The sequence below is a fragment of the Sarcophilus harrisii genome, chromosome 3 (genome assembly GCF_902635505.1).
Source record: "Sarcophilus harrisii chromosome 3, mSarHar1.11, whole genome shotgun sequence".
Lineage (NCBI taxonomy): Eukaryota > Metazoa > Chordata > Mammalia > Dasyuromorphia > Dasyuridae > Sarcophilus > Sarcophilus harrisii.
In genome coordinates, this window is record NC_045428.1 from 540,716,161 (window position 1) to 540,742,384 (window position 26,224).

Below are 26,224 nucleotides of genomic sequence, written 5' to 3' on the forward strand. Positions count from 1 at the left end.
TAGGCCCAATGAATAGTTATTAGAGAATTTATATCAACTTGAAAGAGATGTTTAGTTGAGTTACCTGTCCAATTAAGTGCTTAATATGTGCTAGACATTTACATTACCAATAACTTGTGTAAAAAGGCATAGATGACATCAGATTAGTAGATAATCTAGGACTGGTAAGAATTGTAATAAATTGGATGATATAGTCAGTTTCTGATAGTCAGTTTCTGGAAATATCTCAACCAATTAGCATGTTGGTGAGAATATTTTAGTAGATGTGATGTAATTAGGATAAATATAAAGTCAGTTTTATACTTATGAAGTTAAATCTTTGAACCTAACTATAAGTTTGCCAGTGAGGGAGGATGAGAAAATCCAGGGGGTTGGAGAGAATGTATGAATCAAGAGCATCCTGGCTGGAAAAGATCTGGAGGTTTTAGTGGACTTCAAGCTTCAGTATGAGTCATTGTGATATGGCAGCCTCTACTTCTTCCTACCAGAAAATGACAAAAGCACTTTTAGGCTTCATTGAGAGACATGGTGTTCTAAAAAGGGGAAATGATTTTATCACTGTATTTTGCCCTGGTCATATAATAACTGAAATGGTGCTTTCATTTCTGGGTACCATATTTTTTTGTATGGACATTGATAGGCCGAAGGTCCACCAGGGTAGTAAATAGATCATACCATGGAAAGAATGACTGAAATAATTTGAGTTGTATTACCTGTTGAAGAGAAGATTCAGAGAGTTCAAAATAGTCTTCAGACATTTGAAGGAGATATTTGTTCTTGAAGGTCCCAAAAGTCAGAATTTAAAACAATGGATGGTGAGGAATGAGGAGAATGTTGTCAGACCTACCTGGCCAGTACATTGATTTTCTTTTTCTTTTTTTTTTTTTGCCTAATTGTACTTTGTTAAGAGGGAGAATTTTTTTTAAATATTAAAACAGATGGCAATTACTGAGAGCCACATTAAAGCTTAATGTAAGGAAAAACTCAAAAGTGGGGTGACATACTTTAAGAGACAGTATGTTCTCTCTCACTAAAGGTCTCTAAGCAAAGACTAGATGACTACTTGTCTGGCCTGTGGCAGAGGAAATTCAGTTACAAATGAGAACAAATGCCCTCTGAGAAGCTTTCTGACTCTTGGTGAATAAAATTTGTGTTATCCCTAACCATGTAAATGGCTCCCAGCAGTTCAGAATGAACATAAAAGTTGATTAATCCCACAAAAATGACTATCTAATTTAGTTTCTATACCATTTCTTGGGGACAGCCTGACTAGCCCCTAACTTTGTAAACTCTTTTCCCTTAGAAACTTCAGGTTTAATCCTGCTTTTACCACCAGCTACGATTATGGCCTTGATGATCAAGTGACATTAGATCTATGATCTTTAAGGACCTTTTTAGCTCTGACAGTCTCTAATTATGATTTGGATCCACCAAATAGAACAATTCATACCAATCAAAAATCCTAAATGGAAACACTGTTGGGAGTAAGAAGCATTACTAGTTCCTAGATTCAGAATAATGTTCCTGAAGCATAAGCACAGTACATGGTAACAAGTAGAAGAAATTCTTCTGTTTTTGAGTTGGAACCTTGAGGCTTTTATGACTTGCCCCAGTGCAGGGCAGTTGGGATCAAAGAAATGATGTGCCCCAGTGTTGCTTCAGGAGGCTAACTTCTGTGCCTCCTTCTGAATCAGGTCAGCAGGTTACAGAGACATAGTATTGTCACACTCCTCCCTCCTTCTTTCAGTTACATACATCATCTTTAAAGGCAAATTGTTAAAGCTCTACTCTCTACTCTGTGATCTTCTCTGGGTTCCAGGGGGAATGGCCCTTTCCAAAAAAAAAAAAAATCACTCATAGAACAGCTCTCTAACTCTCTGGAGTCTCATCCTGTTCCACTGAATGATACCACCTATTACTTGCTCTGTATGGAAAGTGAATTTTGGAAAACACATCCTAGATGGGTGCATTTGGGTTTGTCTTTTATCCCCTCTAATTTAAATATATTCACACCCATTTCAGCAGCCATGTTCCTGAAGTATCTTGTGTGTGTTCTCACCTGTGAGACACAAGGTGCTGGTGCTTGATCAAGCCCAGGGTTCTTTTAAGGGGCTCATGGGCCACGCTGGCTTCTCTCTTGACACAGGAAGCATCGTCGAACACGGGATCGGTCTCGGTCGTCATCCTCCTCCTCCCAGTCATCCCATTCTTACAAAGCAGAGGAGTACACTGAAGAGACAGAGGAGCGGGAAGAGAGCACCACAGGCTTTGACAAATCCCGGCTGGGGACCAAAGATTTTGTGGGTCCAAGTGAGAGAGGAGGCAGAGCTCGAGGGACCTTTGTGAGTCACCCCATACCCTAACCTATTCCCTTCCTACCGTATGACTTGCAGGCAGGCTTCCAAGATTGCTTCTCTCCTTTTCTTAAAAGTCCATCTCTGTCCCAGGAGAGTCTTGCTAGGGGGTTCAACAGGAGCGCTCAATATGTCTTCATGTGCTCACTCTTCTGGCCCCATGGGTCAGGATAGCAGGCTTTCTTTATATCTCTTTCCCTTCTTCATCTTGTACTAATAATTCTAGATTTGCTCTTTCCGTTCTTTGTTGGGATGCTATAGGAGATGGGGAAGAATTCAAATAGAGATCAGTCCCTTCCAGCTCTGACATTCTCATTTTGCATCAGCAGTGTGTATCTCTGGGTTCAGGAACAAATAGGTTTTTATGAAGTCTAAAGACAGCCTAGACTCCTCATTCTCTGCATGGTTCCCTCTGGCCCAGTCACTTTTCCCCTCAGCTATCTATTTTTACAGTTGCTTTTTCAAACATAATTACTTCTTTGGATTGATTCTTTTGTATTTTCTGGTTTCTGACCTTGTTCTCTCTCATTGGTCACCCAGCAGAATGCTTTTATTCATGCTATGCACATATTCCAGCTGAATTATCTGCCTAAAGTTCCTGAATATCCAGGCCACATGATTGGATAAAAAGCAGTTTACCAACAAGAGCTCAGAGGGCATGTGTTGGTGGTGTTTTCTGTCAGAGTTTGAGATCTCCTAACACAATCTAAGTATGACAACTGCTCTTCCCTGTTTGATGTTGCAGCAATTTCGAGCTAGAGGGAGAGGCTGGGGCAGAGGCAACTATGCTGGCAATAACAGCAGTGGCAACAATGATTTCCAGAAGAGGACTCGAGAGGAGGAGTGGGACCCAGAATATACACCTAAAAGCAAAAAATATTATCTGGTATGTTTCTGGAAATAGGGGGAAAGGAGTCTGATCTAGACCATAGTCAATACCAGGGGCTTAAGATAAGCAGTCAGAAATGTTGAGCTAGTTAATCAGCCAGTGAGAAGTTCAGCTGCTTGGTGATCTGCCCTTTCTCTCCCAGCTCTTGGACTCAAGATGTCTGACGGCATCCTGAAATATTACAGACAACATTTCCAACCTCTAGAGCCCCTTCTCATTTAAAATTTATTATCCTTAATGAATTGGATAAACAGGAGATCTGAACTAAGTATATGCTCACCTGGTGTCCTTCTTTAAGCAAATGTGGTCTATAAAACAGATTAAGCAATGATTCTAAAATCACGAATGGATTAATTTTCCCCAAATTGAGCTGTGGAGAAAAATAAGAGGTTTTTTTTTTCTTTTGAAAGCAAGATTATGTAAACCAAGGTACACTAGTTAAAAACAAAAAAGGAATGGTAGCTCAACATTCTAGCCATTTGAGGGTATTTAGGAGGAGGAAATCCTAGGAGCTTCATAGTTAGTTGATAGACAGGGAGAGCCCCAGAGCAGATCCCTTAAGAGCTTGGTACCAAGGCATATGTTAGGGGACTCCTGAATGTTCTGAAGGCCCTTTCTGCCTTTCAATCAAGTGAAAGCTATTCAGTCTGTCTTGTCAGGATTAGGTGGCCTGTGAGAGAACTTCTTGAAGATCCTCCCTCTTCAGCATAAACTTTTATTAAAGGAATTTTATTTTCTTTTCCTTTTTTTTTTTGCTGAGGCAATTGGGGTTAAGTGACTTGCTCAGGGTCACACAGCTAGGGAGTGTTAAGTGTCTGAGCACAAATTTGAACTCAGGTCCTCCTGACTTCAGGGCTGGTGCTCTATCCACTGAACCACCTAGATGCCCATTATCTTTTTTTTAAGATAGGAGCTTGATAATCTGTTGTAAAGGCCAAAGGATCATCCAAAAAAATTTGAAATCAGATACAACAATGTTAATTTAGTTTATGTTTAACAACTTACGTGATTTATTTTTGTGCTGCATGATGATTTAGATAACATATATGTAATGTTTACTATGTGCCAGGCACTGTGCTGAGTGTTTTCCAGTTATCTCATTTGATCCTTAGACACTAGTGATTAGCAGTATATGTAAATGGTTAATATTACTTGCACTTTCTTAAAGCCAACCATATCTTAGGGATGGCTATGAGGGGGAAATGTAGGCCTAGGAAGATGTTGCTTTCAGCCCATTTCAAGGATGTCCACTGAGGAAAGTCTGAACAAATCCCAGTAAACTTGGTTTGTGTGACTCAGTACTAGCTAAAAGAAAGGAATCACAGCTGCTCCATTTCCTCTCCCCTTCTTTCAAGACTAACCATGTAGAGTAAAATAGAGTCTCACATTTATGGAGTCTTAATGTTGCTCTGCATATAGTCTACAATCCCACCCTTTAGAGAACATTTTGTGTTGATAGTTTGTTTAGGGATTGTGATGCTAGCAATCATTTGTATCTCTTAGGAGGACCATCTTTGGGAAGTAATAAAGCCTATTTTCATCCCTATGTCTTCCAAGAGGGTTGAGAACCCCAAGTTAAAATTAGAACGTGCTTAAGCTTTGGTGGAGCTACAGGGAATGGAGAAAATGGGGGAGGGTACTCTGTAGTGTTAATAGAAACTGGAATCTTGACCAGTGCTTGTGGTGGGTGACCTGGGGCAAGTCAGTTTGCTCTTTAGCCTAAATTTTTCAAAGAGGGGGTGATAATTCTGCTACTCCTATCTCCCCCAGGGCCATCATGAAGACTGGTTTTTCTCCTTATGCTTGGGTTTGCATAGGTGAACCTTTAGTCCTGTATAACACCAAGATTGATGTAGTTTCCCTCGTCTCCCTCTCAAAGCCTCGGCCTAACTACTAGCTCCATTACCTCTGCGTTGGTTTATTTAATTGAACCAGTTGTTTTTTCCCTGGTATTTCACTAGAATCCTAGAAATTTGGATTTAAGAGAAGGTTGGGAAGGAAGTGGCATTTTCCAAGTTTAGGCTTCTTGACAGTAGAAATAATTGGTCTGATTTCCAGAAGGGCTTTGGGTAGCCACATCCCCACCCCCAACAACTGTCAACTCAGTGAGATATGTGATAGTCGTTGCTTGATGCTTAGGGGGAGGAGGGGGCAGAGGGAATATTGCATGGAGAATGGAGCATTTGTCTTTAAATTGGGCCCAGCCTTTGGTGGGCACATAAGCAGTGATTTGGGTCTTAATACTTTATTAACTGACTGAATTATACTGTCTCCTCAGCATGATGACCGAGAGGGTGAAGGCAGCGAAAAGTGGGTGAGCCGAGGCCGAGGCCGGGGCACCTTTCCTCGGGGTAGGGGCAGGTTCATGTTCCGGAAATCCAGTACCAGCCCCAAGTGGGCTCATGACAAGTTTAGCGGAGAAGAAGGTGAGATTGAAGATGATGAGAGTGGGACGGAGAACCGAGAAGAGAAGGACAATTTACAGGCAGCCACTGAGTAAAGAGCCCCTGGAGGGTACCCACCCCCAAGGGAGAGAGGAGATGTTCCAGAATGACTGAAGAGCAGAAGAGAGGATCCTCTAAAATAGACCCCCAAAGGTCCCCTACCCCACCCCCAACCCCTGCCTAGCCACTCGAGCTGTCTGAGCAGGCCAGCTGAGAGGGCCTGCTTCTCCATCCTTAACAAGAAATAGGGCTTTGGGGTGTTTGTTGCTTGTTTGTATGGAAGTGGGGTGGGACATAGGCTAGGAAAACTTAATTGAATTTTGGTCTCTGTCCCATTTTGAACCAAGTCTTATTTTTTATTTAATTTTATTTTTCTTTTTTCCAATAAGCTGAGAGATGAGGACTAATTTGGTTAATTTTGATCTCCTCTTCCTCTTCCTTGCCCACCCATACAATTTTTTTATTTTTAGATCTCTACTTTATGCATATTTAGTAACACTAGCTCTCCAGGTTCAATTTAGGAAAATGATTCTCAAGAACAAAACATTGGCATGTCGACTTCAATTTGGGACCAAGCAGCATTGAAAAATCTAATTTTTAGAGCAGCTTTTGTATGTAGTGAGTTTAGGTCCTTTCAAACTACCTTGTTTTTGCATAAGCCTTCCCTGCAGAGCTTTGTGACAGGATGTTGGCCTCCCCCCCCAAAACACACACACATCCACACCCTCTAACCTTTCTCATTTCCAGGGGGCTTCCATCCCTTGTGGGATTAGGCCCCTAAGATATTTCCGAGTTGTGCTTATCCTCTCAGCAACTGGGATGTTAACTGGAGGGCAGTTTCTGATGTGTTTTCTAAGAAACTTCTGAATTCTAGCTTAAAAAATTATAAAATGAGAATAATTTTTTCAATATTTTTTATTAATCTTTTTATAAAATGAAAACTCCTGTGATTAATGAAGGAAGGCAGTTGTGGTTGTGTGGTTTGTGGGGGGGTTTTGTGGTTACTTTTTTTTTTTATATCTTATGTTTTAAATTTAAATTTTCTCAAAAGATGTTTGGAGAAAACTATTATCTGGAATGAGTCCCTATGCTTGCTTACAAGCAGGTGAATCATAAGGAGTTCATATATATGTTGTAAAAAAAAAAAAATAAAATAAAAATAAAAAAAGAAAGATTGCTCCCCTCCCCTTCTGTACCTTTGCCCTCTCCACCTTCAAATGGTTGTGCTACTTTTGTTCCCTCACTTTGCTAAATTTCTATAGTTCAGTTGGTTTTACTTGAATGATTCATGTTTAGGAAAAAAATTTAAAGTTTGTTTCAACTCCTCCAGCAAATAAAGAAAATAAGCACTAGATCTAAGTGAGCCTTGTTCTTGGAGGGAGGGAACCATTTGGAGGGGTGGGGAACCCTCCCCACCTCGAGACTCCAGGTGTGCTTGCCCTATGCCATCTTGGGGATCTGCCTGGAAAGAAGGAGCTGCGGGGTGAGCTGCTCTCACAAGGTGACTCACTCCCCCCCATCCCTCAGGCCCTGAGCTGGATCTCACCAGATGGGGGGGGACAAAGATAGGAGAGGCGGAGCCAAGAAGCCGAGGCCATAAACGCCCAGGAGCTTGGACTGATGCGAGGCTAGATGTACCTCTAGCCTAAGAAAGGGGGACTTGGTGGGGGCATTAAATGACTAACGACTATCGGGGCCCTGCATTTCCCTAATCTGCAACCCCCTTCCCTTGGCTCTGTTCCTGGATCTCCAGTCACCCGCCCCCTCCCCTTCCTGACCCCTCCCGGACAGTGATAGGAATCAATAACGCGCACCTTTGGACGCATTCGCTGACGGGACGCGTGAACGTGGTATTTATGTCAAAGGCTTAAGTCCAAAGAGGAACCGGCACTTGGAGCAAATCCCTGGAAGCTTCCCCCAAGGGATTCTTTAAAACGAACCTTCCCGAGAAGACTTGAGACTGCCCTTGGGGTCCTCCCACCTGTTCTGCCCACAGCCCAAGTCGGTCTCTGCCAGCACATTCTTCACCTTGCTTCCGGTCTCCTGTTGCGGAGAGCTGGGGGGAAGTCAGGCCGACCATAGAACCCCGACCCTGCCCTATCGGGCTGTACCCGGGGCCGGGCACAACTCACTGACCCTGCGGTCTGGGAAGAAGGAAAAGTGTCGCAGCCCCTGTTTCCGCCCACTACTTTCCCACGCCCTTAGGCTGCGCCGGCCCGCGGGGGTGGGGGGCCGGCCGCACCCCTAAAGTCGGCCATCGGGACGCTGGAGGGGAGGGGCCCTCGCTCTCCCAAGGGGATGGGGGGGGGCAGAAGTTTCTGGGCAGGGTCCTCGCTCTTTCTCCCCCTCCTCCCCCCCCAGCTGCCTGCCTCAGAGGCGCGCGGTCCGGCCTTTCCCGTCTCCCCAGCCCGTTCCCACCTCCGACCCCTCCCCTCCCGCTTACCTGCGGGCGGCTCCGCCCAGCCCTTTAACCCAGGACTGGCTTCCCCCTTTCCCTGGCTGGCGGAGCCGAGCCAGCCCATCCCTGCAGTCCCCAGACGCCATGGGTACGTGCGGGACGTCTGGGGGGTCGGTTTGGGGCGCGCTTTGCGAAGTCCGACTCCCCGGAACGGGCGGGCCGGGGCGCGAGTGAGGCACGCCGCTGAGGACCGGCTTTCGCTCGGAGCTGGGCTCTCCCGTCTAGGAAAGGAGCTCTGTCCCCGGCGGAGGAGCGGCTTAAGCCTCCTCGGGGCCTGGCTCCCGGGGCGGGGGCCTGGCTCCGCTCATTCCTCCCTTCCCCGCGCGTAGAGGTGCTGGTGCTGGAGGACTACCGGGCTCGGCGGGAGGACGAGCTGAGCCTCGCCGCGGGAGACGTGCTCCGGGGAGTGCGCCAGGGGCCCGAGGACGGCTGGCTCCTGGGGGAGCTGGGGGAGCGCCGCGGGCTCTTCCCCCAGCTCTTCGTCCAGGTGAGAGGGAGGCCGCGCGGAGCCAAGGGGCAGCCCCGACGGCTCCCCGCGCCCCGCTCATTCCTGGCCCTTGCCTCTGCCCCAGGAGATCCCCGAGAGTTTGCGGGGCGACGGAAGCCCCCGGAGGCCCCGCTCTGCGCGCCGAGGTGGGATTCAGGTGGGACCGGCCCTGACGCGGAAGGGCGGAGACCGGGCTCCTGTCCGTCACCCACCTTAGTCCCAAGGGGGTGGGGGCGGGGCGGAGCCACCCTGGGGGCTTCCCTCACTCCGCCCCCAAGCTTCCCCCGGGTCGTCATTGGGCACTCGAACACAATAGGGCCTTGGCTTTCTAACCAATGGGGACTCGCTTGGGGGTCGGGGGTGGGAGGGGCCGAGCGCTGGCTCGGCGCCTGGGGGAGGGATAGAGAAAGGGGGAGGGGGCGTCTCCGGCCCCCCCCCAGCCCTCCCCCCGGCCATGGACCCCCCCTACTATTGTAAGGGCCCTGGGGGCCAGGGCAGGGGCATGGGAGGGAGAGGGCCCCGGGGATGGGTCCCTTACCTCTGACCCAGAGCTCTGCCACCCACCTCCCAGGTCAGCCCGGGGGCCCTCCAACTACCCAGCGATGGTGTAAAGTGAACTTCAGCTACAGCCCAGAACAGCCCGACGAGCTAAAGCTCCAAGCTGGGGAGATAGTCCAGGTGCTTCAGGAGGTGAGGAGGAAGCCCCCGGGCGGAGGTTTCAGACCCCTGTGCTGGCGCAAATGCTGATACGCTTCAGTCTCTCCCCTTGGGCCATTTCTCCCCTGTTTCTCCAGATTGAAGACGGTTGGTGGCTGGGGAAGAAGAATGGGCAACTGGGGGCCTTTCCCTCCAACTTTGTGCAAGAGCTGGACTACAGGCCCTATGGTGAGAGTCGAAGACCCCGGTGTGAGATGCTCAACTCCTTTAGTGACCCTGGACTCCCTTCCCATTTGTGGATCTTGAATTTCAGCTCACTGACCTTCCCGCTCCCCAGTCCCCAGATCCTATTTCCTCTTTGGCAATTTTCCTGAATCTTTCACCTCTCTGCCCCCCAATTCCAGAAGCTCTCAGCCTTTATCTTGGGGTCCCCCAATGGTTTCATATCCCTTTAGTTCTTTTATGATTTTTCCCAGGTGCCATCATCCCTGATGTCATCCCCAGGGCCACTGGAGTGGTCCAGAGTTCTCTGAAGGTAATGGGGGAATGAGAATATTGGGGGGGAGAGAGGGTTGAGCTTCTGGCTCTCTGGAGGATCTGGGAAAGAGGAGACTCCATCCCTCCATCCCTGCCCCTCCCCTACCTCCCAGCTGACCGGGACCCAGGAAGACACTCCCGAATACCCCATAACAGGTGAGTAATCCCCATGGGATCCCCAACACACAAACTCCTTGCCCATCCTCTCCTCCTGTCAGCCTCAACCCTCGGTGGGAGGGAGGGGCCCCAGAGAAGGGGGCTCCCAGACCCATGATTGACATCCTCACCCACCACCCACCCACCCAGCATCTGAAAGCTGTCGAGTTCTGTTTGACTATGAGCCTGAGGCACCCGATGAGCTGGCCCTGCAGAAGGGTACTGTGGTCAAAGTGTTAACAAAGGTGAGGAGGGGTTGGAGTTAATGAACTGCTGGAATAGATTGAGCCTCGGGTGGGGATACCTGAACATGGAAGACCTGCACCATTTACCCAATCTTCTCCTAGAACACCGAGAACCCTGGCTGGTGGGAGGGGGAATATGAAGGCAAACGAGGATTTTTCCCAGACAATTTTGTCCTCTTGCTGCCCCAGGTAAGTGTGGAGTCTTTTCTTAATCATACATATCCTTCCTCACTCTCTCAGTGGGAAGATATAACAGGGTCGCTAATCCTAGCCCCCCAACACACATTTTTTTCTTAGATTAAGAAGCTCCCAGTCCATCATCGGCTGAGTCCCCAGGAATCAGGTAGTGACTTCCCTGAAGGGGAGAAGTGCTCATCCATCCATTCTCCTCTTGTTACTCTGGGCTCCAGCAGGCAGGCAGCTCCAAAAATGTCCCGTGAATAAGAGTTGCCCCTCCCAAAGACATACCCTCTCCTCCCTGACAAGAGAAGGGTCCCCTTGCAGAGCACTTGGCTGCTGTGTGTGTACCCCCATTTCTCCCGTTTCCCTATGCAAGCCAGGCTGTAGGGGTGGGAGGGAGCATGGCCTGGGGTCTTCAAGGTGACTCCTACACATCTTCCCATCAGTGTTTGGGCGAGAAAACCATGTCTGCAATGGGAGGAATCGGACATCCAAGGAAACAAGAGGTAAAGGGGAAATGGACATTAGAGCAAGGGATCATATGGTCACATATTTCTGGCAAAGGACAAATAGGGATGGGGGAGGAGGGAAGGATGGCTAAACTAGTGGCCTCTCACCACTCTTCCCAGCTACTAAGGAGCCTAAGAAGATGGAGTCTAAAATCACCCTACCCCCCATCAAAAAGATGTCTTCAGCCTCTAACAGGCCCTCCAAGCCTCGGCCCTCCACACCCAGGTAGTATCCCAAGGGCTTGAGGAGATTGCACTAGGAGCTGGCCCTCCTCACCTCCTCCCCAAGATTCAAGGGGACTAGAGGTGGGATTGAAAGAGGGAAAACTTCAAAGTCTCAGGGACCTGAGTGTATCCTAGGCCGCCGGCAGCAGGACCAAGTGGGGACAAGTCGAAGACCTCTCGAGAACAAGGAGGAAGAGAAGATGGTGGTAGCAAAGGAGGATCGGAAGGAGGTAGAGGAATTTCAGGTGAGCCCAAGGAGGTCCCAAGTTTTTGTGAGTGAGTTTGGTTTGGTTTGAGTCCTCAAACCAGAGAAAAGAAAACAAACGGTAGACACTGTGGGTCAGTGGAAAAGTAAAATGAAAGGGATGGGAGATGGGGAAAAGGAGGGTAGACGTGGGCCAATGGGAGGATGTGGGACACATGGAATACCATGCGGAGAAAATGAGGGAGTATGGAAGAGATGGCGTAGAACCCAACTGCCAGATTGCTCCTTAGTCTACCTCATCTCTCATCTTTTGTAAAACGGAGGGGGGTTTCTTTTGGACTAGATGGTTCCCTGAAGCCCCCTCTAATTCCCTGCTCCCATAAATCCTACCCTTGCCTCCCTCTTTAGTTAACTAATCAGTTAACTCTTCTTTCCTCACCTATAAGGGTGGGAGGACCTTCCTACCTCCTATGCAACAAACCCTATGTTTGCTGTAAATGTTAGCTATTGTTGGACGGGCCGAGAGGCCCTATTAGAGAGCACTGGAGTAATGGAGTAGTGGAAGCTTCTCTAGGTCCCCTGGGAATCTTCCTGTCTGTCTCCCTGCACAGTGACCATCTCTCTGACTTCTCCAGTGCCAGGCAAAAGCAATGACAGAAGCAATGATGACTCCAAGACTCGGTGGAAGCCTCAGGGTCGAAATCCCTCCAACTTCAGCCAGACCCCCACTCCTGTGAGGATCCCCAGGCCCCTATTTTGCCCCAACTACTACCACCATCCTGAAGAGAGGACAGGGCTGGGCTGGAGATTGCCTGGGGGTCCTTAAGGGGGTGTGACTGGTGGACATCTGGCCCACCAGGTGGGTAGAAGGTGGTGGTGGCAGGAAAGTTCTAGGGAGATAAGAAGACTTAGCTACTTTTTCCAGGAGGGAGTTTTCCTCCCCCTCCCCAGCACATCTTCGCTTTGTGCCCAGCCCCTGACTTGCCTGTTTTTCCGGCCAGGACCAGGGCTTTCCCTTTCCCTTTTAACCCTCCTCCTCCTAGGGACACGAGGAAGACAAGTCCGGTTTGACAAAGAGCCAGCACCCCAAGACCAAACAAACCGCCTCGGAGAAAGCCGTTTTCCGGGATAAATCGTTCCAAGAGAAGGCCCCTTCCCGGGAGAAGAAGCAGTGTGAAAAGCCTGCTCATCAGGACAACTCCTTCCCCCCCTCCGAGAAGAGCCTAGGGGGGACCCCCTCCGCCGACCAAGACTCGGGGGCCAAGGTCAGCCCCTCCCCTGTGGACAAGCGGCCCCCTTCGGCCAAACCCTCTCCCGAAAAGCCGCCCCCCACCCAGGCGGCGGCCCCGGAGCACCCCCCCTCGGGCGCTGCCGGTTCTGGGCGCAGGCTTCCAGCCGAGCCGGAGAGAGCAGCCGCCAACACCCTGATGGGCCTGACGGAGCGCATGGATCAGATGCAGGCCGAGGTCTCTTCTCTGAGGGGGACCATGTCGTGCCTCGTGTCGCAGCTGCAGTGAGTGTCGGGGAGACGGGCGGAGGGGGGGTGCCGGGGAGGGGGGGGCCTGCGCAACGAGGCGGAAGATACCCCCCACCCTCCTTGGGGGGGCCCTCCCCGCCTCCACATCTCTGGGCCTCAGTTTGCCCATCTGTTGGGGGAGGGAGGAGATGTAGCAGCTGCGGGCCCGGACCCCGGGAGAGCCGGGGGATCGGGGCTGGGAAGGCCGGGGCTGAGCTCCCCTGTTGTCCCCAGAAAGGACTTGTCCGAAATTCTGAAGGCGCTGAAAACGGAGCGGGAGAAGAGACTGGAGCTGCAGGTAGCGGGGCGGAGGGGGATCCCGGGACTGGGGGGGGAGGCTTGTAAGGAGCGCCCCGGAAACCTGGGGCTGCCGCTGCTTATGCCGGTCGGGTCTCCAGGTTCCTGAGCAGAGGGGGAGGCGGGAGAAGTGTTGGGGACGGGGCCTTCCTCTCTCTCTCTCTTTCCTACCCCAGGCTAAGTTCGAGAATTTGAAACCCAAGGCTAACGTGGTCTAGGGTCCCGCCCGGAGGGGGCTCTTCCTGCCCCTCGGACACAGGCCGCCGCCTCCCCGCTCCGAGAGCCCCTCCCCCCCACGGAGGGGGGCCTCCGGCACCACCGTCACCACCCTCTGGGGCTCTGCGGGTGGGGGAAGGGGGCTGTAGCTGCCCCCCCCCCCAGACTCCTCGCGGGAGACCCCCGGAGCTCTGGGCCCCGCGCTCAACACCCTCCCTAAACCCGTCCCGGTCTCCCCCTCCCCCAGCTGTCAGAAACAGAGAAATAAAATTGTATTTGTATTTGCGCCTGAGGGGCGGGGCTCGCTGAGGAGGGGGCGGGGCCCTCCGCTCCGCCCACGGGCACATCTGGCCAACATGTGGCTCCCATTAACGCCGGGGCCGCGGGGCTATTTTTATCCGTCCGGACGTGGCGGGGCTGGGGAGACGGGCCGGGCCTGGCTCGGCCCCCTCCGAGGGGCCGAAGCGGTGGGTGGGGTCCGGGCCTGCCTCGGCCCTCTCCCGAGCCCGGACTCCGAAGCCCGGCCCGGCGGGAGCACATCTGGAGGGCCAGGAAAGTCGGGGATACGTCCCCCCCCCCCCCCCCCCCCCCCCCGAGCCCCCCCCCCCCCCCCCCCCACCGACGGGGAACCGCAGGCACCCCAGGGCGCCCCTCCCCCACCGCGAGACGCGCCCCCCAGACAGCCCCGGCCGCTTCGGAAGCCGCCGCGCTCTCCCCTTGGGGAGGGACCGCAGACCCCGCGGGAAGTCGGGCCTTGGACACAATCCCACAAACCCAAAGAAGACACGGTTACACGCAGGCGGTCACGCTACAGACATCCAGCTAATGTTGGCCAAGCCCAAGGTCGGCGTCCTCCCGGAGCCGGGGCGGGCGGCGGAAACGGGGGCGTGGCCGAGCAGAAACAACACATTTTTCCGAGGGACGCGGCCCCGCGGCTCTGCGGTGGGAGGGAGGCCGGGCCGCGGCGCTGCCGGGCGCATCCCCTAGTCCGGGCTCCCTGGCCTCCCGTCCGGGGCCCCTCCTCGGGGGAGCCCCCTGTTCTCCCCAACAAGAGGAGGGAAAACCGTTTAGGAGCCGACCCCAGCGTGCTCCCCCTGCGCCTGAAGACCGGCCCCAAAGTTTCCTCTACTCCGAAGGGGGCCGCGCATGGCGAGCAAAGGGATGGCGCTGACGAGGCAGCTTTCCCGGGTCGCTTGAAACTCCCAGGAGAGACTCCTCTTGCTCCCGTCCTACTCCTTGGGGTCCGTTAAGGAAATGAGGGGCTCGCTCCCCAAGAGGGAGCCCAGCCTTAGCACCGTGTCAGAGAATCGTCCAGGCTATTAGGGGAGCGGAGGAGTCCTCCCCCGCTGCTGAGAGAAAGGCGGCTCACGTGCAAGTCGGCCCATCAGTAGTAATGGACCCTGCCCACGGTGCCGGTGCCGGTGCCCAGCAGGTCGGGCTGCCCCGTGCGCCAGATTTCCCGCAGGATCCGCTCTCGCTCTTCCAGGCGCTGGGCCCTTTCCAGCTCTTCGGCAGAGGTGAAGACGTTGACGCTGAGGGGGCTGTCCATCTCGGGGGTCAGTTCTGGGCCGGATCCCGCGTCCTCGGGCCCCAGCCGGGTCATGGTGTCGGTGTCATCCTCGTCTTCATCCTCGTCCCCGTCGGGGAGCTCTCCTCTGGAGATTTTTTGGGGACCTTTGCCAGAAGGCCTGGGCTGGGGCCGGCAGGAGATCCGGATGACCAGCAGGCACAGGGTCAGCAAGAGCCCAAAGCATATGCCCAGGACAAAGTAGAGGCCGAAACTCTCAGGATGATCTGGGAAAATGAGGGGCGGCAGGATCAGACCGGGGCCTGTAATGGGCCTGGGTCCGTCCCACGGGCCTGGCAGCCGGTGGCTTCAGGGCGGGGGCTCCCGGGGCATTCTAGCTTCACCATGAGAGGGCCCCAGCGGGCTCCCTCAGGGGCTCTGCGGTCCGGGGCAGCTAAGCAGCCCTCCTCATACCCAGCACTCACCTCGGACGTAGGCGTAGGCTGCCAGGATATTACTGATCAGTTCCATGTCTCGTTTCCGGGCCTCCATGTTGCTTGGGGGGGGGGGGGGGGGGGGGGGGGGTAGAGGGTGGAAGGTCCCAGAAAACGTCTGCAAAAGACTAAGGGTCGAGAAGCTTGCATTATTCTCGAACTGGCGGGGAATCTGCAGGCCCGGTTCTCAATCCCTCCGGGAACCCTTTCCCCCCGCCTAGGAAACAATCTGCACTTTTTGCCCACCCCCTCCTTTTGGAGGCTAAGCAAGGCCTTCGGCTCTGGCCCCTTCCCCTCCCTCTCCATCACCTCCTCCGCCCCCAGTGGAAGCCACTCCCTAGGAGGCAGAGAAAGCCAGATCCGCGGATGGCTCGGTCCCGCTCCCCCAGAGGGCCGGGCCTCAGTTCTCGTCCTTGTCTCCCTTGGGGGTTTGTACGTGGGGGGGGGGGGGGACCCGGAGCCTCCACATCTCCTCGGTCACTTCTGCAGGCCGGAGCCTGGAGGTGGGGGATGGGGCAAAAGCTGCCGGGAGGGACTGTGAAGCCCGGGCCATTTGGGGGATGGGATGCTCGGAGGGCTGGAGCTAATTTAAAGGAGGAGTAACTTAAAGCTTGGAGACCGGTCTGAGGGCATCTTCTTGGGAAACTGGGGTGCCAGAAGGCGCGGGGCCAGCTGGGGCCGGAGGGCTATGATTTTTCGGAGAGATATTTAAAAAAAAAGTCTAGGGAGCGCCCTGCCGGAACCCTTCTGGGTTGGGGATCGTGCCCCACCCCCTCCCCGCGGGGCAGCCGGCCCACCCCGCAGACCCTGCCCTTTCAGGCCGCGGCGGGGGCCCAGGATTCCGGGCCCCACGCCCCCCCACTCACCCGGCGCGGCTCAGCAGCTTCAGTTACGGGGAGCGCCCCCCGACTAGCCCAGCGCCTCCATGGCGGGAAAGGGACGGAGGAAGTTCTGTCCGCCCCGTCCGGCGGTGGGTTAGGCAATCCTGGGGGGCCCGGAGCCACGGCCCGGCCGCCAACGGAGCGGACGGAAAGTTTCCTCCGAGGAAGGAGGAGGGCCCAGGAGGGGTAGGGAGGGAAGGAAGGGGGGTGGGAGGGGAGAGCGCCCCCGCCCCGCCTCCCACCCCCACCCCCGGCACAGGAAACGGGCTTTTGGAGAACCCAGGCGGCCCCGAGAGGGACGGAGGGAGGGGGGAAGCGGGAAGGGGAGTGTCTGCTGCGCTTTGGCCAGTCCCAACTCTAGCACCCGTCCTCGGGGGCTTGCGGCTTCCGTTCGCACCCAGACCTTCGAAAGCTCCCGCATACGCGCTCCTCGCCCCATCGAGCTCCCCTCGGCTCAGAACTCCCGCGGGTCCCTCCCCCGGCCGCAGAGCCCCAATCTGCCTTCTAATTAGCAAATCTTCCGCTCCCCTCCTCTCTTAGGGAGGCCCCCGTCTTCCCAGACCCCGCCTTTATCTTAAGCTTTAGCGCTCCAAGCCCCACTTGTGAAGCCCCCATCCCCTGGAGGGGGCTCTCCCGTGTCCCAGTGGCGCCCCTCCCCAGAACTAGTTCCCAAGCCATCGCCCCCGCCCCGGCGTCCCCGAGCCCAACCAACCTTTCCCACAACCTCAGGCCCCGGCTCCCATCGGACAACTTACTGGGGAGATGGGACTCAACGCCAGGCCCAAGGGAGCTCGGAAGCCACGATACACGGGCAGAGGGAGTTCTCCCTCCCCTTTGTCCCCTCCTCATCTGGTGGGGAGGTAGGAGAGGGCAGGGGGAGGGAGGGTCAGGGGCCCAGAAGGAGGCCTGCTCAGGGGGGGGGGCCCGGGAATGGGTCTGCCTGGCTGAGCCCGGGCCAGTCTGGGGTTAATGATTGCTGGATTCCATTCCTGAGGCTGCTGCAAAGCTGCAGGCTGTGTCTGTGTGTGCACGGATGAGTGTGCAAATGTGTGTGAGCTTGTTTGTGCGCACGGCTGCACGGATGTGCTGGCAGGTTTGGGGGACGTTTGCACGGGAATCATGAGGAGTTCAAGTAGAGCCCCGAGCCCATGGCCGTGTCTGGAACATGGGGGGGGGGGGGGTTGGATTGGAGGGAATGGGACTGAGGGAAGGGGGGGAAGGGGAATGGAATGGAGGAAATTGTTGACATAGCCGAGGCTCCCAGCAGGCTCCCTCCAGGCCCCCAGCTCCGCTCTGAGTGGGGAAGAAGGGAAGGGGCTGGAGGCCCCACTCAGAGATGGGCTTGGGTGGGGGCTGGGGAAGACTTCCCTGGCCGAGCTCAGTTGAGTAGTTTTACAAATCTCTTAGAGGCAGTGAGGAAGATCCAACCAGGAAGGGTAGAGAAGGATGGGGATTGAGGGAGAGCTGGTTTGACTCAGTCCATTTTTAACCCCCCCCCCCATCTCTGTACAGAACTTCGGTTACTCTGTGCCCCAATCGCCCCTCTCATGGGACTTCAGTTGTCTATTTGTAAAATGGGAGGGGGAAGGACTTCGGGCTGGGTTACTTCTAAGATCCCTTATATTCCCATGAACCTAATGAGATTAACAGCTGAAGGTCTGTGATCCTCTTCAAATTAAAGGCTGAATAAAAGCACCAAAAAACCCTTTCACCATGGGATCCTCCCCCCCCAGTCCATTTTAGTCAATGGGAAACTATCTTCTTCAGCAGCTTAACACTATCCCTCCACCATTCCCTCGCCTCCCCCTACTTGTTTCTAAATTCCCACCAGAAAAATCCCTCTCTGATTCAAACAGTTACCATTTGGGGAAAGGAACATAAGCGCTCGTTAAATATCTACTCACCCAGCATTGTGCTAAGCACTCTTTAAATTTTTACCTCATTTGATCCTCATGACGACCCTAGGAGCTATTATTCCCCATTTTACAGTTGAGGAAACTGAGGCAGACAGGATATGTCACTGGCCCAGAGTCTCACAGCCGGTGAGTTACTGAGACTTGTCTCCCACTTTGGTGCTCCATCCGCTCCAGGGGGAATCACTCACTTCACAATGTGCAAAGTTACATAGTATCTGGGAAGACAGGAAGTCAGCGAGGTCTACACATGAGGGCTTTATCAGAGAGCCGTGTCCTTGGAGAGGGACCCGAGGCTGGGTTTCTTTTTGTATGTTCAAGGCAAGGGTCCATCACTTTCTCTCTGCGGGCTTCAGTTTCCCCATCTGTACAGTGAGCTCCCTTCTTGTGTAATGACCCTCTCTCGTCATCCCTATCCTACTGTCCCACATCTTCAAGTGGGTTCCAATTACGGTCTCCCAGACTTTATGGGGTATCCAGTGAGACCAAGGCAGCTAAAGAGGGAGAGTGCCGGGGCAGAGAATGGGTTACAGAGGACCCAAGTACTGGGGGGGGGCCCCACCGGTGATGGAGGCAGGTATAAACATCACTGTGATGATAACCTTAACCCCCAAATGGAGCTATGGCTCGCTGGGACCCCTCTAGGTGGACGGAACAGGAGAGAGGAAGGGGAAGGGCACTGTGTGCATACAGGAGGCTCCTCAAACATCCACAGGTCCTCAGATAACCCCTGTTAAGCAGAGAGGGATTCCATGATGTGATTGACCGCTCCAGGGGGTCCTCAAACTACGGCCCGGATGTGGCAGCTGAGGATGTTTATCCCCCTCATCCAGGGCAATGAAGTTTCTTTATTTAAAGGCCCACAAAACAAAGGTTTTGTTTTTACTATAATCCGGCCCTACAACAGTCCGAGGGACAGTGAACTGGCCCCCTATTTAAAAAGTTTGAGGACCCATAGCCCCTTACTCTCATGCTCTGCAGTCAGATTCTATACACTGGATTAGATTTTGTAACAGATTCACCAAGAAACTACGGGCTCTGCAAACAGTGTGGGGCTCAATATTTGCAGAGATTGACTTTGCAAATAGCAATAGACTCTGCAAACAATGACCACGGCCCCACACAAGCAATCTGTATGCTTGCTTGCAAGTAAGGGAGGAAGCTGGCCATTAACAAAGGCTTTTAGCCCTGAATTCTGTGGCTGGATGGCACCTGAGATCTATAAAAAAGCAAGGTTTGAGCAGCTCCAAAGAAGGATTTATTATATGTGCACAGATACACACACACTTTTGCACACACATTTGGGGGAGGGTGTATCAAGCAAGAAGAACAAGGCCCCCCACTGCTTCCCTAGCTCCTTCCCGGAAAGTGGACCAATAATGATCATATATGCCGGATCCCCTGGTGACAGGTGTTGGGAACGGCTGCGGAGACCTAGTGTTCTGACATGTATATCAAAGAAGTCAGAGACAGAAAGGTCCCCGGGACACCACAGATATTCCGAGTAGCAGGTTTTCTTTTGTTTGTTTTGGGACAGCAGAAACATGGGAACAAAGCAGTTGGGAAATAGTTAAATTGTAGAGGATGAAAGTGATGTCTTATGACATAATTAACAGTAAAGGTGAGCACCTGCCCTGAAGTTAGGAGGTCCGGAGTTCAAATCTGGTCTCAGACACTTAATACTTCCTTACCAGTGTGATCTTGGGCAAATCACTTAACCCCAATTGCCTCAGGGGAAAAAAAACAACAGTGAAGTTTAAAAACATAGAGAAGCACAAACTGATGTAAAATTAATTAAAATTACAGACTCAGAGTCAGAAAGGATATTTGAGGTTAAGTTACTGAATCTAAATCTCATTTGACACCAAGAGAAATAAGGCTGGAGAAGATGTATCTGTGAAGAAAAGAGGCTATATTGTGGCATCCCAAACAAGACATCATGTTATACAGTTCTACCTTGTTTAATATATATTGGACTACTTGCTATCTAGGGGAGGGAGGTGGGAAAAGGTGGGGGAAACTGGAACAAGGTTTTGCAAGGGCTGATGTTGCAGAATTATCCATGCATATGTTTTGAAAAATAAAAAGCTTTAATTTAAAAAAATGTTAAACATTCCCACATTAGTTATGTTGTGAAAGAATAGGAATGAAAGATAAGTATGGAAAAGAAAACACTAAACAACAAACAAGTGAAAATAATCTGTTTCCATTTGCAGTCTCCCTAGTTTTTTCATATTTTGTTTTTTCCTTTTTAATTTTTTCCCCTACTTCTTTCTCTGAATATGGATGGCATCTTCCACCCCCAAGTCTTTTGGAATTGTCTTGGATTGTATTGCCCCGGAGAGCTAAGTCTATCCTAGCCGATCATCACACGATCTTGCCGTTATTGTGTACAATCTTCTCCTGGTTCTACTCAATTTACTTGCCTCAGCTCATCCAGGCTTTTCTGAAGTCGGCTTGCTCATCATTTCTCACAGACCAATACTATCCCATTGCATTCATGTACCACAACTTGGCCAGCTGTTCACAAGTAAGGAGCATCCCCACAATTTCCAATTCTTCACCCCGACAAAGAGCTGCTATCAGTGTTTTTGTACACACGGGTCCTTTCCATTTTTTATGATCCCTTTGAGACCCTAATAGTGGTGATGCCGTATCAGAGGGCATGCCTTTGGGCACAGTTCCAAATGACTCTCCAGAGTGGTGGGACCCCTTCACAACTCCACCGGCAATGCGTCGGTGTTCCAGCTTCCCCCAAATCTTCTCCAACATTCGGCATTTTCCTTTTCCAGCATATTAAACCATTCTAACAGTGTGAGGGGGTATCTGTCTAACCTCTATCAGATGGTTGCTGTCTTGGGAATGGGAGAGAGAGGGGAAATAAAAATCTCATAAAAGTGAATGTTGAAAGCTAGCTTCACATGCAATTGGGGGAAAAATACTTTTAAGTGGAAAAAAGAATAAGTAAAATAATGTTAGCTCTTTGCCCCCCCCCCCCCAGTATAAAGATATCAGACATAATAAGAGGCTGAGAATGGGCCTCCAAACTTGGGGAATGACCATTTGGTGGGGGGTGCTCGGGAAGGCGTCTTTCCTTTAAGGAATTGAGGCTCCTTAGGGGAAAAGGTGACAGATCATCCCCTAAGATGAGCCTATTTGCATGCAAGTGGGCACGAGTCTAAGAAGTCTCTCTGAACGTTGGTTGCCAGTCCCCGGGGAGCCGCACATCTGGGAGGGGCCTTGGGCGTCAGAGGCGGGGACGGCGAGGTGGCCCAGGGCGAGGGCGCTTGCCAGGACCAGGGGGCCCAGAGCTCAGGCACTGGGCAGGACCCGCGCCCCCGAGGCAAGCTCCGGCGGCCGGCGGGCGGGACGGAGACGGACGGCCCCGCTCCAGCAGCAGCAGATCTGACTGCGGCCCGGTCCATCCGGCTCTGGGCCGCGCGCCGCGGGGGGCGCTGTGGGGGCCGGGCGGGGAGCAGGGACCCCCGAAGCCTCTTAGGGTCGGGTGTAGAATGGAGGCGCGCCGGGCTGTACCAGACGGAGGCGAGGGGGACTGGCCGGGCCGGCAGGGCCTGCAACCGCTCAGGGGCCGGAGCTGGCTGGCAGGGGCCGCTGGGCCTGGCCTGGAAGCGCCCGGCTCCCCCGTTTGCCCGCCCTCCTTCCTCGCTGGGCTCCCAGGCCTCCTTCCTCGCTGGGAAACGCTTCTTCCAGCTGCCGCCCCCGCCTGGCTGAGGCTCCGGGAAAACGCAGACCCGGGGCGGGCGAGGCTGTGCGGCCCCCTTCCTCCCCCGACGGAATTCACATCTCCAGGGCAACGATCCCCGCTCGGAGCCCGGGCCGGCTTCGGGGCCAGCACTTGGGGAGCAAGGTCTCCGGGGCCCCCGGGAGCCGGTGCGGGCGGGGCCTCGGCTGCCCTCTGGTGCCCGTGGCCGGAAGGGACGCAGACTCCCGGGCCCGGGCGTGCGGAGGGCGGCAAGAAGCGACACACACGGCGGCGGGTTCTACGTTAGGAAACTTTATTGCAGACATGCAGGAATAGTTCTGATGTAGTACAAAAATAGGTCTTTATACAAATTTTTTTGTGACTTTTACATTTTATTGTTTCTTTACACGCGGCCTTCTCTTCGCGAGGCGAGTCTCGCTCCCGCTGAAGCCCGGCCCAGGCCCCCAGGGTCCGCCCCCAGGCCCCGGCTCCCCTCCTCCGCTGCCCTACAGACCCGGGATCATCGTCGGGCCACAAACCCCGCGCGGAAGGCTCCGTATGATGCCCTGGCAGCCCCCAGAAAATATTGCTTTGAAAAGGAGGGAAAAGACCCCCAGTCAGCGAGAAACAACTTTCCTCAGAAGGGAAGTGGGGGGGAGCGGGTGGGGGGAGGCGGCTGCAGGGAGGGCCCCGTGCTTCTGTGGGCCCGGCCCTGCTCCAGCAGGGGAAGGAGGGCGCCGCACCAGCCACCACTTGACACTGGACTCATGGATTGTGATTCTGCTCCCTTTGGAGCTTTTTTATTTCCTTAAAAATAAATATAAAAAGCGGGACTGCTCCCCCTGTGCCTCCTTTCCCAGCGCTGGGCTGGGTCTGCGCCGGCTCTCCCCTGCAGCCTGGGAGAGGGGACTGCGGCCCCCTGCGGAGGGGGAAGTGCTTGGGGTCACACGGAACACGAAGCTCTCCCCAAACAAGGAGCCAAGCTAACAGGGCTCCGCAGAGCGGGCTCGGCCGGCGGGGCCCTCCCGGACCTTGCTAACTTGCTGGCAAGAGTTGGCCCCATTTTTTCCAGATGGGGAAACTGAGGCACAGAGGTTTGTAACTTGCCCAAGGTCACTCACAGTGAGTCAGCATAGGGGAACCAGGATGGGGAGAACAGAGGGCAGTCTCCATCTTCCCTCCTCCTGCACCGTCTTGGGGGGTGTGTGTGGCTCCAAGGGGCCCTCGGTGCTACAACTGCAGGACTGGGGACATCATGATCCGGCTAGGGATCTGTCAGCGCTAGAGCCTCTCTCCTTCCTGGAAGGGAGAACGGGGAATAGGCAAAAGGGCAGGAGAGCCTGGCCCAGAGGGCTCCCTGGGCAGAGCTCCGAGGAAGCCTTGGGGGACGGGGGACAGAGGGCTCCATCTGGCGAGACAGTCATCCAGTTCACAACAACGAGGCTCAAAAGGAAGGATGTGTCTGTTCTAAGCTGGGGGGGGTCGGGGCCTCCTCTTGCCCAGGAGATCCCAGGGGCACCCACGGGCCACAGATGCTAGCCACTGAGGAGAAACAGAGCAGAGACACCGGGTGCCCCCCATCTCAGTGCCCGGCCCAAATCTCAGACTGGCTGTTCTGAGGAACGTCTTTCACATTGTAAGTCATATATTAGATCTCTGTGTACCACAATGAGTGTGAAGATGTGAAAATCAGAAGTGATGCAAGTGTACGGCACCTCAGATAAGCTACGGAAAAAGGAACACAAATAGTGTCAAAGACCTTTTTAAAAAAAGAGGATCTCACTAGCCAAGAGGGGCAGGGGCTTCTCTGCACCAGCCCCTTCACCTGCGGCAGGTCTCGGTGTCTGCTGGGGTTAGCTTGGAAAACTGGCCGTGCCCCCAGTGACTGGTGGGGCTGGGCACAGAGCCCAAGCCCAGACACAAAGAAGGGGGAGACAAACTAGCTCCTTTCTGTAAAAAAATAATAATAAATATTTGGGAACCAGGATAAGATGGGGCAAGTTTCTTGAAGCTTATGGAAGTCAAGGTGAGGAGAGTTCGAGGAGGCTGGGGAACGGTGGAGCAGGGACTTGGAAAGAGGGGGAGACAGGCTTTAAGAAACAGTTGCTCCAACTCCCACCACTCAGCTTATTCAACCCCCCTGGAGCAGCTCCTCCAAGCCGCTGCCCGGCCCACCCGGCCAGAGGACCCAGGGCTCTCTCCAGGGCACTCGTTCCAGAAACAGTATGGTTGGTTAAAAAGACAGAGGTAGATTAAAGTCATGATTAAAAGCAGATTAGTTGTCTAGGCTTTTCAGATTAAAAAACAAACAGCCGATCGATCATTCCAGACACTAACAGTGTGTTGCTCTGGAGAAAGTGGCCTCCCTCCAGGTGGCGGCCAGAGGTGCCCCAGGGGAGCCGGGGTCGCCCGCTGGGCCCCGGGGAGCCGGGGGCAGGGGTAGCTATTGCTGTTGCTGGAGAATGGGCACCACGGCCGGACCGGCGCCCCTCGCTATTTCCGGAGGTAGCGCTGCGCGAGGATGGCTGCGTCCAGGGGATTCATGGGCTGGGCGTCCCGGCCCAGCCGCCGGACAGGGGGCACGCTCCCAAACTGTCGCTTCTGCAGGAAGCTCCTGGCCTCGTGTAGGGTGCTCTTCTCCTCAGCCAGGAGCAGCTGCTGCCGCATGTAGTTCTCAAACTCGTACTGGGAACACTCCTCTGTCACCTTGGCCTGTATGGGGAACAAGGGCCCCTCGTCAAACTGCTCCTAGCTGGGGCGGCCCCGTCCTCCGCCATCCCAGGCTCTGGAGCCCCCCGTGCTAGTCAGAGTTGGCAGGAACTCTGGAGGTCTCTACAGCCACACGACTTATCTCAGAAAAGGGATGGGAACGGCCCCCACGGGCCCTGAGACGAGTTAGGGGCAGAGCCGGACCCCCCATCTCCCTTATCCTCATCCCTTGGTTCAGGAAGGGCAGCCCCAGGCCTGGCCCCGATCTTGCCCTCCCAGTACACGAGGTCATGGCTAATTCGGGGCAGCGTGGGCCTTTCTCAGTGGCCTAAGGAGGGCCCGGTGTGGGCCCAGCACCATTGGACATGCATCCCCCCTGGGGGAAGCCTTCTCTCTGCCTGGTGATGGCTGACAGGATGCTGGAGGAAGCGGTTGGTCCTGCCTCAGGCACCCACGGGCCGTGTGGAGCACAGAAGGGGAGAGGCTGATGGGAAGGCCCCCAACGGCTCAGGCCACGGCACGGCTCGGCTGGGAGTGGGGGGCATGAGGAGGGGGGGCTGGATCTAGCTGCTCTGACTTAGCAGAGCCGCGGGGGGCTCACCTCCAAACAGAACGCCCACCGTCCCATCTGCCCTGAACTAGACTGTCCAGAAGCCCTTTCAGTACATCTCCAAAACAAACCAAACGTGTTGGCAGCAGAGCTTTCCCCGTGTGACAGCAAACACGGGAGAGGAAGGGACAGAATGAATCATTCAAAGAATGAAAAGCAGGAAAGGGGAGTGGAAGCCCCATGAGTCAGAGACAAGACAAGGGCGGGCAGGGATAAGCCAGGCAGAAGGGGAAGGGAGCCGCAATTAGCAGCTGCTGAGGGCAGGAAGCTGTGAGCGTGTGAGAGTATGGCAGCCCCCCAGTCACAGAAATCCTGGAGTTAGGGGACCCTTAGAAACCGTATCCAACACACTAACAGAAGAGGCGAATGAGCCCATGACAGGACATGTTAACTGACTGGTGTCAGCCCCATGTCCTCCACCTCCAAAGGCCCCCACCAGGCCCTTTGTCCAGGGAACCTCCAGGAAAGGTTGCTGCCCAGGCAGGTGCCCCCTCCTCCCCAGAGGCAAACCTGAAGGCTCCCCCGTCCCCTCCCCACCGGCCCCTCACCTCCTGGGAGCTGTCTGAGCTGTTCATCTGGTCATCAATATCTGGAACCACCTGCAAAGGCCCGCTGAGTGAAGACACTGACTGCCTGTAGGGGAAGAGGCCGCCATGTCAGTGCCGACGGGGGAAAGAATAGATGTCCCCCCATCTCTAAGCTTCTCAGTCCTGTGCCCTTCATTAGCCACAACCATTTCCCTGCAGTCATTTAACTCCAAGTCTGTCTGAAGACCGTCTCAGGAGCTCCCTGAGGGTGTGACTGCGTACCCCTGGGGATGGGGAGCTCGCCACCAACCTGCGTGCTGAAAAACTCAGCAAAACACGAGTCTTCCTTACAGATAATGACCTTCAGAGTCTGAAAGGGCCATCAGGCCTCCCCTGTTCTTTTTTCTTCATGATTAACACTGGGCCCTGCCCCCTTCCACAGACCCTCCTATTTTGGTGGTCCTTCCTTCAATGTGAACCCCAGATAGGGTCTGTGCAGAGCAGG

The 26,224-nt window shown here is 53.9% G+C and overlaps 4 protein-coding genes and 1 long non-coding RNA gene across 11 annotated transcripts in view; 2 read left to right on the plus strand and 3 right to left on the minus strand.

Moving 5' to 3' along the window:
• Window positions 1–7,041, plus strand: part of THRAP3 (thyroid hormone receptor associated protein 3) — an 82,053-nt gene extending 75,012 nt beyond the window's left edge. For all 3 annotated transcript variants that reach the window (XM_031962142.1, XM_031962141.1, XM_031962143.1), the window contains 3 exons: window positions 2,147–2,342; window positions 3,100–3,240; window positions 5,522–7,041. In XM_031962142.1, the coding sequence (XP_031818002.1) occupies window positions 2,147–2,342; window positions 3,100–3,240; window positions 5,522–5,743 (559 nt within the window). In that variant the 3' untranslated portion in view covers window positions 5,744–7,041. The remainder of the gene's footprint in view (window positions 1–2,146; window positions 2,343–3,099; window positions 3,241–5,521) is intronic.
• LOC116422777 lies at window positions 2,343–8,066 on the minus strand. Its single transcript, XR_004233304.1, has 3 exons — window positions 7,502–8,066; window positions 3,524–3,613; window positions 2,343–2,609 (listed from the first exon to the last, which is right to left on the minus strand). It is a non-coding gene; the product is annotated as an uncharacterized LOC116422777 (long non-coding RNA).
• A 107-nt stretch (window positions 8,067–8,173) lies between these two features.
• Window positions 8,174–13,656, plus strand: SH3D21 (SH3 domain containing 21). 3 transcript variants are annotated; one of them, XM_031962155.1, is made up of 17 exons: window positions 8,174–8,233; window positions 8,475–8,632; window positions 8,718–8,778; window positions 9,204–9,322; window positions 9,427–9,517; window positions 9,766–9,824; window positions 9,940–9,982; window positions 10,133–10,227; window positions 10,330–10,416; window positions 10,525–10,570; window positions 10,854–10,913; window positions 11,037–11,142; window positions 11,277–11,386; window positions 11,958–12,079; window positions 12,390–12,859; window positions 13,097–13,160; window positions 13,336–13,656. In XM_031962155.1, the coding sequence occupies exons 1-17, from the start codon at window positions 8,230–8,232 to the stop codon at window positions 13,375–13,377; spliced, it is 1,737 nt and encodes a 578-aa protein (XP_031818015.1). In that variant the 5' UTR covers window positions 8,174–8,229; the 3' UTR covers window positions 13,378–13,656. The 3 variants fall into 3 exon arrangements, with proteins under 3 accessions (XP_031818015.1, XP_031818017.1, XP_031818016.1); XM_031962157.1 differs by having other exon boundaries at window positions 13,101–13,160; XM_031962156.1 differs by having other exon boundaries at window positions 11,982–12,079.
• Window positions 13,657–14,178: 522 nt separating this feature from the next.
• EVA1B (eva-1 homolog B) lies at window positions 14,179–16,665 on the minus strand. Its single transcript, XM_003765341.4, has 3 exons — window positions 16,243–16,665; window positions 15,368–15,504; window positions 14,179–15,169 (listed from the first exon to the last, which is right to left on the minus strand). Exons 2-3 carry the CDS (start codon window positions 15,432–15,434, stop codon window positions 14,760–14,762), a joined length of 477 nt encoding a protein of 158 aa, XP_003765389.1. The 5' UTR covers window positions 15,435–15,504; window positions 16,243–16,665; the 3' UTR covers window positions 14,179–14,759.
• A 5,504-nt stretch (window positions 16,666–22,169) lies between these two features.
• STK40 (serine/threonine kinase 40) overlaps window positions 22,170–26,224 on the minus strand; it is a 57,022-nt gene continuing 52,967 nt past the window's right edge. For all 3 annotated transcript variants that reach the window (XM_012545893.3, XM_031962158.1, XM_031962159.1), the window contains exons 10-11: window positions 25,741–25,825; window positions 22,170–24,585 (exon numbers count right to left, since the gene is read on the minus strand). In XM_012545893.3, coding sequence (XP_012401347.1) covers window positions 24,367–24,585; window positions 25,741–25,825 — 304 coding nt within the window. In that variant the 3' untranslated portion in view covers window positions 22,170–24,366. The remainder of the gene's footprint in view (window positions 24,586–25,740; window positions 25,826–26,224) is intronic.

Coding starts and splice junctions, on each gene's coding strand:
- SH3D21 (XM_031962155.1), top strand. Junction 8,779..9,203: donor GCCCCGCTCTGCGCGCCGAG/GTGGGATTCAGG, acceptor CCCACCTCCCAG/GTCAGCCCGGGGGCCCTCCA. Junction 9,518..9,765: donor GCTGGACTACAGGCCCTATG/GTGAGAGTCGAA, acceptor GATTTTTCCCAG/GTGCCATCATCCCTGATGTC.
- EVA1B (XM_003765341.4), bottom strand. CDS start 15,434: ATGGAGGCCCGGAAACGAGACATGGAACTGATCAGTAATATCCTGGCA. Junction 15,170..15,367: donor AGCCTACGCCTACGTCCGAG/GTGAGTGCTGGG, acceptor TCATTTTCCCAG/ATCATCCTGAGAGTTTCGGC.